General features: G+C 42.7%; 1 protein-coding gene across 3 annotated transcripts in view; it reads left to right on the plus strand.

Moving 5' to 3' along the window:
• The window catches only part of PDE1C (phosphodiesterase 1C), a 271,452-nt gene that overhangs the window by 43,023 nt on the left and 212,455 nt on the right, over window positions 1-15,974 (plus strand). For all 3 annotated transcript variants that reach the window (XR_014173167.1, XM_081931097.1, XM_081931096.1), the window contains exons 2-3: window positions 7,459-7,509; window positions 15,536-15,707. Coding sequence is in view for 2 of the 3 variants with exons in the window: in XM_081931097.1 (XP_081787223.1) it covers window positions 7,459-7,509; window positions 15,536-15,707 (223 nt within the window). In the remaining variant the exon portion in view is untranslated. The remainder of the gene's footprint in view (window positions 1-7,458; window positions 7,510-15,535; window positions 15,708-15,974) is intronic.

Genomic DNA, 15,974 nt, shown 5'->3' on the forward strand with positions numbered 1-15,974 from the left:
TGCATCCAATCTTTCCCCTTTCTAAATTTTATTTATTGGTGTGTATGTAAGGAGGGGGGGGGAGTTGTAAATCCACCAAATAATAAAATAAAATTTGGATTAAGGGTTTTTTTCAGGATGTGTGTGCTGTTTCTCATTGGTTTAGCAATGGTGGCGCTCTCCCTTCTTCTGATAGGAAATGCTCAGGTTGTGTGTTTGTGTGTCCACTGGCTCTGTGTGAGAAATGCTCCTATTTTCCTCGGAGGAATGTAGGAGGGTATGAACATATGGCGTACTAATATCAGCAGGGGGGAAAAAAACAAAATAAATTTGAAGACTGCTATGTTTTCCTAAGCCTATTTAAAGTCTTGTTCTTGCTTTTCATTTTGCCCTTAGAGAGATTCTACATTTTCCTATGAAAAAAGGGATATCATAGCAACGATAGGGAACACTTTCCTCTGTGAGGAGAACTCATGGTGGGTGAGGCCAGGGCAAAAGTGGTTGTATTAATGCAAGCATAGGCAAACTCCGGCCCTCCAGATGTTTAGAACTACAATTCCCATCATCCCTGACCACTGGTTCTGTAAGCTAGGGATGATGGGAATTGTAGTCCCAAACATCTGGAGGGCCAGAGTTTGCCTATGCCTGGATTAATGGATGTGACTCTTCTCTCCCTGGGAGACCAGGGTTCAAATTCCCTCCCAGCCATGAAGCTCATTGTGTGACTTTGGGCCTGTCACAGCCTCTCAGCCCATTTCCCCCCTCAAATTTGGGTCTCCAGCTGTTGTTGGACAGCTGTAGCTCCTATCGTCCCTGACCATTAATCTTGCCAGCTAGGGGCAATGGAGACCCAAGTTTGATAAACACTGATATCTACCTTGCATAATTTTTCTGGAGTGTGGCCTAGGGGTGAGTGTGGTTAGAAGATGATGTTGGTGGTGGTGGTGGTGGTGATGATGATTATCTCTCTCCCATCTGGCTTGGTTTCCCATCCACTCTGGGCAGCTTCCAGTACATATGAAAATATAATAAAACACCAGACATTGAAAACTTCCCAATGTAGGGCTGCCTTCAGATGTCCTCTAAAAGTTGTATAGTTCTTCATCTCCTTGACATCTGATGGGAGGGCGTTCCACAGGGAGGGCTCCACCCTAGAGGCATAGCTGTCAACTGTTCCTTATTTGACGGGAAAGTCCCTTATCCCAGTGCTGTGTCCCGCTGCTGTCCCTTACTGATGATGTCCCTTAAATTTCCCGGGTTTCAAAGGAAGCAGCTCCTCTCCCTCCCTCCCTGCCGGCCAGGGAGGAGGGAGGCTCCAACTGTGTTGCTTGGCTGCGTTGCTCACCCAATAAGGAGTCTAAGAACGACTGGGGGGTGGAGCTTGCATGCCTTGTGCCGATCAAATCGGCCGCGTTGCCTGGGGACTCGCCTTTGCTCAGCGCTTCCCAGCGGAGAGGTGACGGTGGTTTTCCTTGCTGCATCCCCTTTGCCGGGTTGCTGCGCTGTGGGAACCACCGCTTGAGGCTTCGTTTGGCTGCTGGCTGGGCTTTCTGCCTTTGGCTTGGAGGAGCTCAGAAGTTGAACCTACCTGTGCTCTGAAAATCCTTTATTTTGGCTGCTGATCCCTTATTTTTGAGGCTGTTGGTCCCTTATTTTCAAACCTGTAAGTTGACAGCTATGCCTAGAAGGTTAGTTCCCAAAACTCTTACTGAGGAGAATACAAACCTAAAGGGTTTTCCTTTATGGTACAGAATCTAAAATAAATTTTGGAAGGGGATTAAGACATCCCCACAGAGCAGGATGTTGTAAGTGTTCCATCTACTGGCTAACGTGAACAGAAAGAGTGTTTCCTATAAACTCACAGACTTCCTCGTACTGAGGCAATAGCAAGTTTAATTTCTTTCTAGGTTGCTGACTGACCGGATTAAACAGCCAGACATTTGCGGTCATTAGCCAATTCATGTGCACAAATAGAAAAGCGAAGCTTTCATGGCATTGAGAGAAACATCTTTGGTTGCCAGCATCTGTTGGTTCTTAAAGGCACACCAAGGAAATTTGCTGGAAATTTAGCAACTCAGTTAGACAGGCTGTTGTATATTCAGTGGCCTGTGTTTGCCTGAGCTTGAGTTCAGGACTAAGGATTCTAAGCCCCTGTGTTCTGATATCCAATCACAGAATATTTCACTATTTGGACTTCTGCCATTGGCCCTTAAACTCTGAGTCATGATTCTCAGAATTCATGACTTCCTGTGTCCCACTGGAAGGAGTCTACGATTGACAAGGGGAGTCTCTCTCTCTCTCTCTTTTTAATTTTTATTTCAAATTAAAATTACAAACATCAAATTCAAAATCCATATTCATTTTCTAACATAAGCCTATTACATAGATTACCTAAATTAAAATATATCTAATTACTCTAGGCTTCCCTTTGCTATATGTAAATACAATGTAACTAACAAATTATATTATAAATGATATTATAGGTTCCCATATACCCCCCACTTCCCTTCACCCATGTGTGATCTCAATATTTTACTTCTTCCTTCTTGTTGTGTTGTTATAATTTAATAATTATTATTTTCTTGCTTACCCCTGCACGTTTTACACATTCTCTATTAATATTTCAATTCCGGAATCATATTTTTTCATGAAAAAATAGAGGGAGTTTATCTCTAGGGTTAGACAGTCAGGAGGCAGGCAGTTCAAGGTGAATCTCAACATGATAGGCAAACTTTGTGCACCTGGAGAGAGGCAAACAGAAGATGAAGGGCTGCTACTTGAGAGTAAGATTATCCTGAGAGCCTGGTTTTGGGGCTGTTCAGTCCAGGGATAGTGGCTTGCATTTTGATCCTCTTTATTTTGCTCCCGAAGAGTCTTCTGCAATTTATGCATTGCCTGTCTTTTAAAACTCCATATCCCCAGTGGTAGAGGAAGGGGGGTGCGGTGCACCCCGGGTGTCATTACTGAGGGGGGTGACAAAATTAGTTATTAAAAAATTAGGCTCACAAAACTTTTTAGGAGTGACATGGTGGCTTAGGTGCCTGCAGGTTCTGCGCTGCCTGAATGGCACCGTGGGACTTCTGTCTGCCTACTGCCTCTGCTCTGATCGCCAAGGAATTGATGCTTTTGAATTATGGTGTTGGAGGAGACTCTTGAGAGTCCCATGGACTGCAAGAAGATCAAACCTATCCATTCTGAAGGAAATCAGCCCTGAGTGCTCACTGGAAGGACAGATCCTGAAGCTGAGGCTCCGATACTTTGGCCACCTCATGAGAAGAAAAGACTCCCTGGAAAAGACCCTGATGTTGGGAAAGATGGAGGGCACAAGGAGAAGGGGGTGACGGAGGATGAGGTGTTTGGACAGTGTTCTTGAAGCTACCAGCATGAGTTTGACCAAACTGCGGGAGGCAGTGGAAGACAGGAGTGCCTGGCGTGCTCTGGTCCAGGGGGTCACGAAGAGTCGGACATGACTAAATGACTAAACAACAACTGCCTCTGCCTCAGCTGCCCTACAGAGGCTCCAAGCTTCGAAGAGGCTTGGCCCGCCCCCATGGGCAGATTGCCCCGCCCCCAGCTGCAGGACACGTCCCCGCACAGGCACCTGAGAGGCTAGCATATTCCTTCCCCCATCTTAGTGAATTCTTTAATTGTTGCCTAAACATGGTGGAGGGATGCAGGTGGCGCTGTGGGTTAAACCACTGAGCCTAGGGCTTGCTGATCAGACGGTCAGCGGTTTGAATCCCCACGATGGGGTGAGCTCCCGTTGCTCAGTCCCTGCTCCTGCCAACCTAGCAGTTCGAAAGCACATCAAAGTGCAAGTAGATAAATAGGTACCGCTCCGGCGAGAAGGTAAACGGCGTTTCCGTGTGCTGCTCTGGTTCGCCAGAAGCAGCTTAGTCATGCTGGCCACATGACCCGGAAGCTGTACGCCGGCTCCCTTGGCCAATAAGGCGAGATGAGCGCCACAACCCCAGAGTCGGCCACGACTGGACCTAATGGTCAGGGGTCCCTTTACCTTTACATTTTAAACATGGTGGAATCTCTTTCTATTTTAGCACCCTCATGCTTGGAGCTTTAACATCACACTATCTAAGGAGGCTTCAGAGAGCACCTTGGGAAATTTTGGAGGCTGTTGGATAAGGGACAGATGGTTAGTTATTTAATCTTATCATCAGAAAGTGTGGAATGATGCTTCCTTGATGCGATGGTCATCTTACCTTCCTGTGAAGGAATCAAAGTGAATGCTCATTCGGGACTTCCCAGCATTTGATCTCTCTGCAAAGAAATCAGACTGAGTGCTCATTAAGCAGGTCTTCCGGAAGTGGCCTTGGATAAAAGAGTGCTAATGAGCTAGAATGATAGGTTAATGTTCTTTAATAGACAGCGGGTGGCACCTAATGGGATCTATGCAAAATGGATCATTGACATCTCTCTGGAATGTTCTGAATGGGGAAAGGCAAAGTGACAAACTCTCCAATGAAAGGCAAGGGACAGCTTTCTCATTGTGTGACCATGCAGTTGTGAGAACAAGATCAGGTGAAGGCTGCTAGCATCTTGGGGGCAGAGATCTCTCGCTGATGATCTGATGCAGTCGTGGGTTTTGTTTCTGCTAGGAGTGATTAGGCTGCTTGTTTCTATCTTATTCATTTATCAGTAACAGAATGAATTAATGAATGAATGAATCTTTATTTGCGTCAGTCATCGGCCATAGCAATAAAACAACAATACAGTATACAAAGAATAGAAATAAAAAATCAATAATATAAAATACATCTTAGGTCATGGGTAGGCAAACTAAGGCCCGGGGCCTGGATCCGGCCCAATCACTTTCTAAATCCAGCCTGCAGACGGTCTGGGAATCAGCCTCTTTTTACAAGAGTAGAATGTGTGCTTTTCTTTAAAATGCATCTCTGGGTTATTTGTGGGGCATAGGAATTTGTTCATTATTATTTTTTTCAAAATATAGTCTGGCCCATCACATGGTCTGAGGGACAGTGGACCGGCCCCCTGCTGAAAAAGTTTGCTGACCTCTGTCTTAGGGTTTTGAATTAATAGTCAATAGTGGTTCTTATTCTAATTGCCCCAGCTAAAAAACCTTGCAACCTTTGCTGTCACCTGCTCATCTTGATCTGCCAAGAGAAAGAACACTGTGGCAGTGGTTGGGAGATCTGGAATGGACAATAAAAGAGGGCTGATAATCTCATTTATCCGTAACAGAACTATTACCAATCACCAAGAGTCTCCAGCTAAACCCAGGTACCGCTACCCCAGGAGCTTTTCTCTACCTGTGGAAGTAGGGAGAATGCAACAGGATTTTTTCCTCTGGTCTACAGCCAAATAAATCAAAGCACACCAGCGTATGTTCCTGCAAAGTGCTCAGAAGCATGATAGTCCTGTTAGATTACTTAGATTAGCATTTGCCAGCCTGCACCACAGTTCCCATCAACTTCCAGCCAGAATGGCTGGCTAGGCTTCTGTCGAGAGTTATAGCCTGGAGGGCAACAGGTTGGTCGAAGCTGATATAGATAATCAGAGAAACCTTACTTGTAGCACTAACACCCCATGAGCTGCTGTTTAGCCGTGACTCAGAATTGCCTTTTTCTGTTGCCTTTTCTGTTGCCACCCCTGAACTTTAGAATTCCCTTCCTTCTGCTGCATGGAATGATTTTATTATGACATTATTATAACGATGGTTATTATGATGACATTATTATAATGATTAATGGTTTAAAAATTGTCGTGTTATATATTGAGTTTTGTAAAAAAAAAAAAGGGCACCAAGTCAGTTATAAAAGTTCATTATCTATCTATCAATCATATCTCTCTCTCTCTCTCTCTCTCTCTCTCTATCTATCTATCTATCATCTATCTATCATCTATCTATCTATATCTATCATCTATCTATCTATCTATCATCTATCTATCTATCTATCTATCATCTATCTATCTATCTATCTATCTATCTATCTATCTATCTATCTATCTATCTATCATCATCTATCTTCTATCTATCTATCTATCATCTATCTATATCTATCTATCTATCTATCATCTATCTATCATCTATCTATCTATCTATCTATCTATCTATCTATCTATCTATCTATCTATCATCTATCTATATCTATCTATCTATCTATCTATCTATCTATCATCTATCTATCTATCTATCTATCTATCTATCTATCTATCTATCTATCTATATCTATCTATCTATCATCTATCTATCTATCATCTATCTATCTATCTATCTATCTATCTATCTATCATCTATCTATATCTATCTATCTATCTATCATCTATCTATCTATCTATCTATCTATCTATCTATCTATCTATCTATCTATCATCTATCTATCTCTATCTATCTATCTATCTATCATCTATCTATCTATCATCTATCATCTATCTCTATCTATCTATCTATCTATCTATCATCTATCTATCTATCTATCTATCTATCTATCTATCTATCTATCATCTATCTATCATCTATCTATCTCTATCATCTATCTATCTCTATCATCTATCTATCTCTATCATCTATCTATCTATCTATCTATCTATCTATCTATCTATCTATCTATCATCTATCTATCCATCTATCATCTATCTATCTATCATCTATCTATCTATCTATCTATCTATCTATCTATCTATCTATCTAATCTATCTATCATCTATCTATCTATATCTATCTATCTAATCTATCTATCATCTATCTATCTATCTATCTATCTATCATCTATCATCTATCTATATCTATCTATCATCTATCTATCTATCTATCTATCTATCTATCTATCTATCTATCTATCATCTATCTATATCTATCATCTATCTATCATCTATCTATCTATCATCTATCTATCTATCATCTATCTATCTATCTATCATCTATCTATCTATCTATCTATCTATCTATCTATCTATCTATCTATCATCTATCCATCTATCTATCTATCATCTATCATATCTCTCTCTCTCTCTCTCTCTCTCTCTCTCTCTCTCTCTCTCTCTCTCTCTCTCTCTCTCTCTCTCCCCCCCCCCCCCTCTGACCCTGTGCAATTGGAGTTCCTCTCGCACAATGGGACTTTCGGTTTCCTCTCCTCCCCTGAAATCTGTTCCAGAGGCATCTGGGGCAAATTTTGGGGGTGCACAGAAGGGGATTTGGTGTTGTACAAGCAGATGTCTGCCAGTGGCGTAGCGTGGGTTGTCAGCGCCCGGGGCAAGGCAAATAATTTGCGCCCCGTAACCCGTGGATTTGCGCCCCCTAACCCTAACCCCCAGATGTTGCGCCCTGTGCAGCCGGCCCCCCTGCACCCCCCACACTACGCCACTGATGTCTGCTACATGGGAGGAATGGCAATGCTTCTGGAAGCAATCCCAAAGGATTAAAAGTGCAGGGGACTGTGAGGTGTGCCTTAGTGATACTTGCAATATATGCATTTTAAATAAGAGCTGCATTTTGTCTTTCAGTTGCAAACGAGACGGGGGACAAGAATGCTCGGCCACTTTCAAGATTTGCCCGTAAGTAGCCGAGTTTTGTCAGTTTGCTTCCTGAAAGTTGTGCAGATCAGTGCACTAGAACTCCCTGCAAAGGAACATGTCAGACAAATGAGCAGTTTCCACTCCCTTCTCCTTCACTGTACTCTTTCCTTCCTCCCCTCTTTCTGCAGTCATGCCAGCAGGTCCATTTGTGAGCAAGATGCCTCCACTATTGGGAGAAATTCCAGTCTTTCCTGGATTCCACCTTCCCCTATTCCCCTACCTAGCCTCTATTTTTACCATTGCTCATCGTCATCATCATTGATTTATTAATTGCCTTCTAAATGATCATCTCAAGGCAATGTACACTAAATATATTTGCCACTCTCAGTTTGAGATTAGTGAAGAATTAATAAGTACAGCGGTACCTCTGCTTACATACGCTTCAGGTTACATATGCTTCAGGTTACAGACTCTGCTAACCCAGAAATATTACCTCAGGTTAAGAACTTTGCTTCAGGATGAGAACAGAAATCACATGCCAGCAGCACAGTGGCAGCGGGAGGCCCCATTAGCTAAAGTGGTGCTTCAGGTAAAGAACAGTTTCAGGTTAAAAACAGACCTCCAGAACAAATTAAGTACTTAACTCAAGGTACCACTGTATGTGGATTTAAAGCACAAGGAAGGAATTTCAGAGCACTCAGAGCAGAGCATCCTTGGGCTTACGATCTTCAAAACACTTGCTGAAAGCCCATCCATTTCCTGAGAATTTGCTTTCTTCTAAACTTATTAGCCATTGACCTTGCAGATACCTTAAAAAAATTCTTAAATGTAATTCTTGTGTACTTCTGCCTTTTTGTACACTTCCTTGCTTTTGTGTATGAAAGGTGGTACAGAAACATTTTGGCAGCATATTTTTTTTTAAAAGAAAAGTGTGATTTGAAATCACTGGATCACAATACATAAAGAGGTTCTGTGCTATCACTTGTGGTCCGAATTGGCACAATAGATTTTTTATATATAAATAAAAATCACACTATGTATGTTAATTCCCAGGATGCCTTCATTATCAACTATTGTTTCGTATGACCATCATCTGCAATTTTCTTCATTTCTTATTCTTCTGACCTTACTGTTTATAACCTCATACCCTCCAACATTTCCCTGAGAAAAGGGACATCCTCTTTCTTTTTTCCTTTCTCCCCCTGTGATGAGACTGCATTTTAATGTTTCAATGTTTTAATGTTGTATTTTAATCTTGTTTTTAAGTTGTATTCATTCAGCTTGTTTTTATTATTGCTTGTTAGCTGCCCTGAGCCTGGCCTTGGCTGGGGAGGGTGGGGTATAAATATTTTATTATTATTATTATTTAATACTAGTACTATTATGAATTTTAAATTTTTATACCCCACCCAGCTGATTGGGTTAGCACAGCCACTCTGGGTGACTTCCAGTATATATAAAAACATATGAAAACATTAAACATTAAAAAACTTCCTACTACAGGGCTGCCATCAGATGTCTTCTAAAGGTTGTATAGTTACCGTGGTACCTCGTGTTAAGAACTTAATTCGTTCCGGAGGTCTGTTCTTAACCTGAAACTGTTCTTAACCTGAAGCACCACTTTAGCTAATGGGGCCTCCCGCTGCTGCGCGATTTCTGTTCTCACCCTGAAGCAAAGTTCTTAACCCGAGGTAGTATTCCTGGGTTAGCAGAGTCTGTAACCTGAAGCATCTGTAACCTTAGGTACCCACCACCCTTCTGAGTAATACCCCTCCCCACCTTCTCACTATATAGAAGGGTCTGGTGACTTCTGTTTCAGTGTATCTGAAGAAGTGTGCATGCACACGAAAGCTCATACCAAGAACTGACTTAGTTGGTCTTTAAGGTGCTACTGGAATTTTTTTTGTTTTGCCCGAGGTACCACTGTACTTATCTCCTTCACTCAGGGGTCATGTAACTCCATACCCTGTAACATTTCTCCGATAAAATTAGGGATGTCCTAAGGAAAAGACGTGGGTGGCGCTAGGGATGTGGGTGGCGCTGTGGTCTAAACCACCGAGCCTAGGGTTTGCCGGTCGACGGTTCAAATCTCGCGACGGGGTGAGCTCCCATTGCTCGGTCCCTGCTCCTGCCAACCTAGCAGTTCAAAAGCACATCAAAGTGCAAGTAGATAAATAGGTACCGCTCCGGTGGGAAGGTAAACAGCGTTTCCGTGCACTGCTCTGGTTTCGCCAGAAGCGGCTCAGTCATGCTGGCCATATGACCCGGAAAAACTGTCTGCAGACAAACGCTGGTTCCCTCGGCCAGTAAAGCGAGATGAGCGCCACAACCCCAGAGTCATTCGCAACTGGACTGAACTGTAAGGGGTCCTTTACCTTTTAAGGAAAAGTGGGACATTCTGGGATCAAATCAGAACCGGGGATGGATTCTGTAAGTCCAAGACTGTCCCTGAAAAAGAGGGACACTTGGAGTGTCTGTAAACTACGCCCCCCTTAACTATGGATATTATGTACCTGCTACCCAGGATGACTCAAGGACAAACCTAGACAGCATCTTAAAAAGTAGAGACATCACCTTGCCAACAAAGGTCCATATAGTAAAAGCTATAGTTTTTCCAGTAGTGTTGTATGGAAGTGAGAGCTGGACCATAAAGAAGGCTGATCGCCGAAGAATTGATGCCTTTGAATTATGGTGCTGGAGGAGACTCTTGTGAGTCCCATGGACTGCAAGAAGATCAAACCGATCCATTCTGAAGGAAATCAGCCCTGAGTGCTCACTGGAAGGACAGATCCTGAAGCTGAGACTCCAAGACTTTGGCCACCTCATGAGAAGAGAAGACTCCCTGATGTTGGGAAAGATGGAGGGCACAGGGAGAAGGGGATGACAGAGGAAGAGATGGTGGGACAGTGTTCTCAAAGCTACCAGGATGAGTTTGACCAAAGTGCGAGAGGCAGTGGAAGACAGGAGTGCCTGGCGTGCTCTGGTCCAGGGGGTCACAAAGAGTAGGACACAACTAAACGACTAAACAACAACACTCAGGATGACACTTCATGCAAATGATGACGTGGACTGTAGTTCACAATAGCTTTTGCCATAGTAAATTTGTTAGTCTTTAAGGCACCTCTAGACTCATCATTATTTTTGCACAAAGAAACTAGCAGGGCTTCTCCTCTGCAAATTGTTCAGTTTAGGGTGCAGTATTCCCATATCGCCACATGGTGGCAGTAGAACCATATTTTGCACGCTGTGGTTTAGAAGGAAGAAAACGCAAAAAATGCAAATAATGTGAAGTATTCATTTCACATGCACATCCAGGCTTTTTGATTTTTTAACAACAGCTGTTGAAGATCCAGTGAAAGTTACTTTTGAAATGGCATAAGATTGCAAGCGATGAAGCGCACCACAAAGAGCTCTCTGGATTTTGCCCTGTGCCTGGAGGTGGTTGGAGGATGGATGGCGGCTAACAGATTGAGGTTGAATCCTGACAAGACAGAAGTACTGTTTTGGGGGGACAGGGAGCAGGCAGGTATGGGGGATTTCCTGGTCCTGAACGGGGTAACTGTGCCCCTGAAGGACCAGGTGCGCGGCCTGGGAGTCGTTCCGGACTCACAGCTGTCCATGGAGGCACAGGTCAAATCTGTGTCCAGGGCGGCTGTCTACCAGCTCTACCTGGTACGCAGGCTAAGACCCTACCTATCCGCAGACTGTCTTGCCAGAGTGGTGCATGCTCTAGTTATCTCCCGCTTGGACTACTGCAATGCACTCTACGTGGGGCTACCTTTGAAGGTGACCCGGAAACTGCAATTAATCCAGAATGTGGCAGCTAGACTGGTGACTGGGAGTGGCTGCCGAGACCATATAACACCAGTCTTGAAAGACCTACACTGGCTCCCAGTACGTTTCTGAGCACGATTCAAAGTGTTGGTGCTGACCTTTAAAGCCCTAAACGGCCTCGGTCCAGTATATCTGAAGGAACGTCTTCACCGCCATCGTTCAGCCTGGACACTGAGGTCCAGCACCGAGGGCCTTCTGGCGGTTCCCTCATTGCTAGAAGTGAGGCTACAGAGAACCAGACAGAGGGCCTTCTCGGTAGTGGCACCCGCCCTGTGGAACGCCCTCCCATCAGATGTAAAAGAGAAAAACAACTACCTGTCATTCAGAAGACATCTGAAGGCAGCCCTGTTCAGGGAAGTTTTTAATATTTAACGCTGTACTGTTTTTAACACTTGATTGGGAACCACCCAGAGTGGCTGGGGAAACTCAGCCAGATGGGCAGGGTATAAATAATAAATTATTATTATTATTATTATTATTATTATTATTATTATTATTATTTCAACAGATAGAATGACTCACATAAGACTGAGCAACAAAAGTTTAAAAAAAGGGATCCTGTAAGTTTGGCCGGCAGTTGAATGCTGAATGATTTTATTTTACTTATTATTTATTAATTTCGTAAAAAACTATACACCTGTGTGGTTGTAAAAAATCTCAGAGAGGTTTACAAAAATGATATAACATCAGAATTCAGATAAACAGATGGCGAAAAAGCCTGCCAGTCCCTAGCTGCTGGCCTATTAGTTCCCGAAAGACCAACCTCCTAGCCAGTGTTGCTCCCAGAGGATAGGCAGCCATTTTGCACAAGACTTTATGTTTATTAAATTAGCCGCCCTGAGCCCGGTTTTTGCTGGGGAGGGCGAGATATAAATTAAATTTATTATTATTATTATTATTATTATTATTATTATTATTATTATTATTATTATTATTTCTTCACCTTGCTTATCTGCATAAATAGGGCTCATGCCTCAGATTCTGAAATTGCAAAGCTGGGAATAGACTGGGTGTACAGCTGCCATTTCTGTTTAACCGTTTCATCCGTCATCCCACCGCCCGATGAAATTTTTCTCTATCCTAGAACATACCGACAAAAATGGAATGGCAGACGAAATTATTTGAGTCCGCTGAGATGGCAAGATTGACAGGGAAAGTTAGGAATCGAGAAGATCCAAAATTTTAACAGAGGATGGGATAAATACATGCAATATTTAAAAGATCACTGTAAACATGTAAAATCTTTGGCCAGCTTTGAATGACTCCTGTAATGTGATATAATTCTTGGAAGTATTGGATAATCGCAAAATAGATGCTGTCTAATATGCAGTTGATATAAAAATGTACAGAAGCCAGGTTAGGGAGGAAGTCTTAATATGGGAATAACTCTGCCTTCTTCCCAACTTTTTAATTATTTTTTACTTCTTTTATTTACCCTACTGATGGAGAGTTACAGCTGTGATTCATTGTATAAAATCAATAAAGATTAAAAAGAAAGAAAAAGAAATCTTTCTCTCGCCTGACCCTGCTTTCCCCCTGAGTTCTTCCACGCAGGATCGAAGTGGAAGAGCGAATGTCACATCCAAGTTGAGCTTTTCTGTAATAAGCAGCGACAAATCTCGGCTCCCAGGGATGTATTTCCCATTTGCTCCCATTATGAGAGGAGCTTTGAGTGAGAGACGCTGAACGTTAACTGAAGCAAAAAGCACGAACGGTAATTGCAACAGGAGAAGGCAGCCCCCCTGGGATAGCAAAGTGGAATGATCTCAGACAACTGAACGTGTTTTTCTTGAAAGAAGAATAAGCTAAAATTCTACATTTCAAAAACCTTGTGGGATTTATAATCTGCAGTTTCCATGCATTTCATTTCATTTTCATTTCATTTTTATTAAAGGTATATATGGCCCTTCGCCCAAAGACCACAGGGCAATTTACAACATGGAACACAAATATTAATAGAACACATGATATCAATTCGCAAATATCTAGATAGAAAGCAAAACAGTTATTTGACTACAATTATAACAAGCATTTTTATTTCATGCAGCAAGTGATTTCTGGCTGTCTTTGCAGAAGAAAAGGGTCACAAGCTGCTTTTTTCCTTTTTCAAAAAAATGTTCTTAATGAGCTGTTTTTATAATAATAATAATAATAATAATAATAATAATAATAATAATAATTATTATTATTTATATCCCGCTCATCTGGCTAGGTTTCCCCAGCCACTCTGGGTGACTTCCAACAAAAGATAAAAAATACATTAAAGCATTAGTCAATAAAAACTTCGCTAAACAGGGCTGCCTTCAGATGTCTTTTAAAAGTTTGTTAGTTGTTTATCTCTTTGACATCTGGTGAGAGGCTGTTCCACAGGGTGGGTGCCACTACCGAGAAGGCCCTCTGCCTGGTTCCCTGTGGCTTTGCTTCTCGCAATGAGGGAACCGCCAGAAGGCCCTTGGAGCTGGACCTCAGTGTCCGGGCAGAACAATGGTGCTGGAGACACTCCTTCAGGTATACAGGACCGAGGCTGTTTAGGGCTTTAAAGGTCAGCACCAACACTTTGAATTTTGCTTGGAAACGTACTGGGAGCCAATGTAGGTCTTTGAAGACCGGTGTTACGCTGTCTCAGCGGCCACCCCCAGTCACCCCCAATCACCTGCGGACAGATAGGGTCTCATCCTGCGTACCAGATGGAGCTGGTAAACAGCTGCCCTGGACACAGAAGTGACCTGTGCCTCCATGAACAGCTGTGAGTCCAGAATGACTCCCAGGCTGCGCACCTGGTCCTTCAGGGGCACAGTTACCCCATTCAGGACAAGGGAGTCCCCCACATCTGCCTGCCCCCTGCCCCCCCAAATAGTACTTCTGTCTTGTCAGGGTTCAACTTCAATATATGATATTCTTCCAAGCCACTTTATTCAAGTGCAGTGGTCATTTGTGCCCACTGAGATTGGTAGGGCCGGGAGACCAACTGGTGCCAGAACCAGTGATAGGAAGGGCCAATTCATTTTCCTCCTTGCTGAGTTTTACAACTGGCAACACTGAGCCTACGGAAGAGGGCTCTCCTGGCTGTGTGTCCTGCAAGACCTCCTCCTTGCCTTGCAGACCTTTTCCTACCTGGCTTGGCAGGTGTTAAGTTGTTATAACAGCAGGTACAAAAATGAAGACTGCAGAAGAGGTCAGAAACCATCTTGTCTGCCTCTTAGTGCAGACCCAGGTCATCAGGCCTGAGCTCCCACAGCTGCAGGATTGGCAGCAACAGCAGTAGACACATTATATTCTGACAATAATATTTTATTCCATTGGTAATTAGGCTTTCTATTTGACCTTTTTTGGTAATGTTTTCTTTTGAAATCTTTAAGATTGTTATGATTTGGTTCATTTTCCTGCGTTACATGTGCATTCTGCAGCTGCCCTCCTTTGTAGTGCTTCATTTTGAAATCTTTAAGATAATATTTTAGTTGCCTGTTAATTACGTTGCATTGAATGCATAATTTATATTGGGCTTCCTTCAGGAATGTTTTATTTTGGATGGTCTTATTTGATCTTTTAACGTGTTGTAGGATGCTTTGAGATTCGTTTCTTTAAAATATAAAGTGGCGTCTTAATTACATCCTTTTAGGCGCCAGGTGAAAACATTCCTCTTTGACCAGGCCTTGGGCTGATTAATATTCTACAGCCTTTTAAATGTGTTTGTGGGAAGGGGGGGGTATTGTTTTGTTGTTTCTGTTTTAACTATTTACTTGTGTTTTTACCTTGTTTTTATTCTGTGAACTGCCCTGAGACCTTGCGATGAAGGTTGGCTTATGAATTTAATAAATAAATAAAATGAACAACAACAACAACTTGAATATTAGATCCCATTCTCTCTCTCTGGAGTTAATAATGAGACTAACCATTGGCACAGCGTGAGATTTTGCATGGGCAAAAGCCGAAGGACTATTTACAGTGGTACCTCAGGTTACATACGCTTCAGGTTACATACGCTTCAGGTTACAGACTCCGCTAACCCAGAAATAGGGCTTCAAGTTAAGAACTTTTGCTTCAGGATGCCGGCGCAGCAGCAGCAGGAGGCCCCATTAGCTAAAGAGGTGCTTCAAGTTAAGAACAGTTTGAGGTTAAGTTCAGACCTCCGGAACGAATTAAGTACTTAACCTGAGGTACCACTGTACTACTTGTCTTCAGTTCTCTGAAGGGCGAGTTTTCATATCGGTTTGTCTTCTTTTCCACCCAGGGTCGAAATCTCAGAACTGTCTGTGGAATACCATTATTGGTGGGCTTACAGGGAATCTTAAGGAAAAGCAGAAGCCAACCATCGTCTTTGACCCAAGACCTCCTGAAGAAATCTTAGCAGAGGAGCTGCCAGCGGTGGAGAGTCCCGAAGCGCTTGTGAAAACCTCATTCAGGTTTGACCGATATAGATGTGCCTTGCTTAATCTTGATCTTTCTTAATCATCAGCACGTCGAAGTCTCAGGGTTGAATGGGATAACTCTTACAACAGATGCCCTTGCGAAAACAAAAATATTAGTGCACAAAAATTATGGCTGGCAACCTGCGTTTTTCTTACATTGCAATATAGAAAGATATAAATGCTACCTGACTAGCAGATCTATCAGATTGTTTGTGAAATTTGCCATCTGAAGGATTGTAGTAAATCCTGTTATTTTATAAG

The sequence above is a fragment of the Podarcis melisellensis genome (genome assembly GCF_964234715.1).
Source record: "Podarcis melisellensis genome assembly, chromosome: 12".
NCBI lineage: Eukaryota > Metazoa > Chordata > Lepidosauria > Squamata > Lacertidae > Podarcis > Podarcis melisellensis.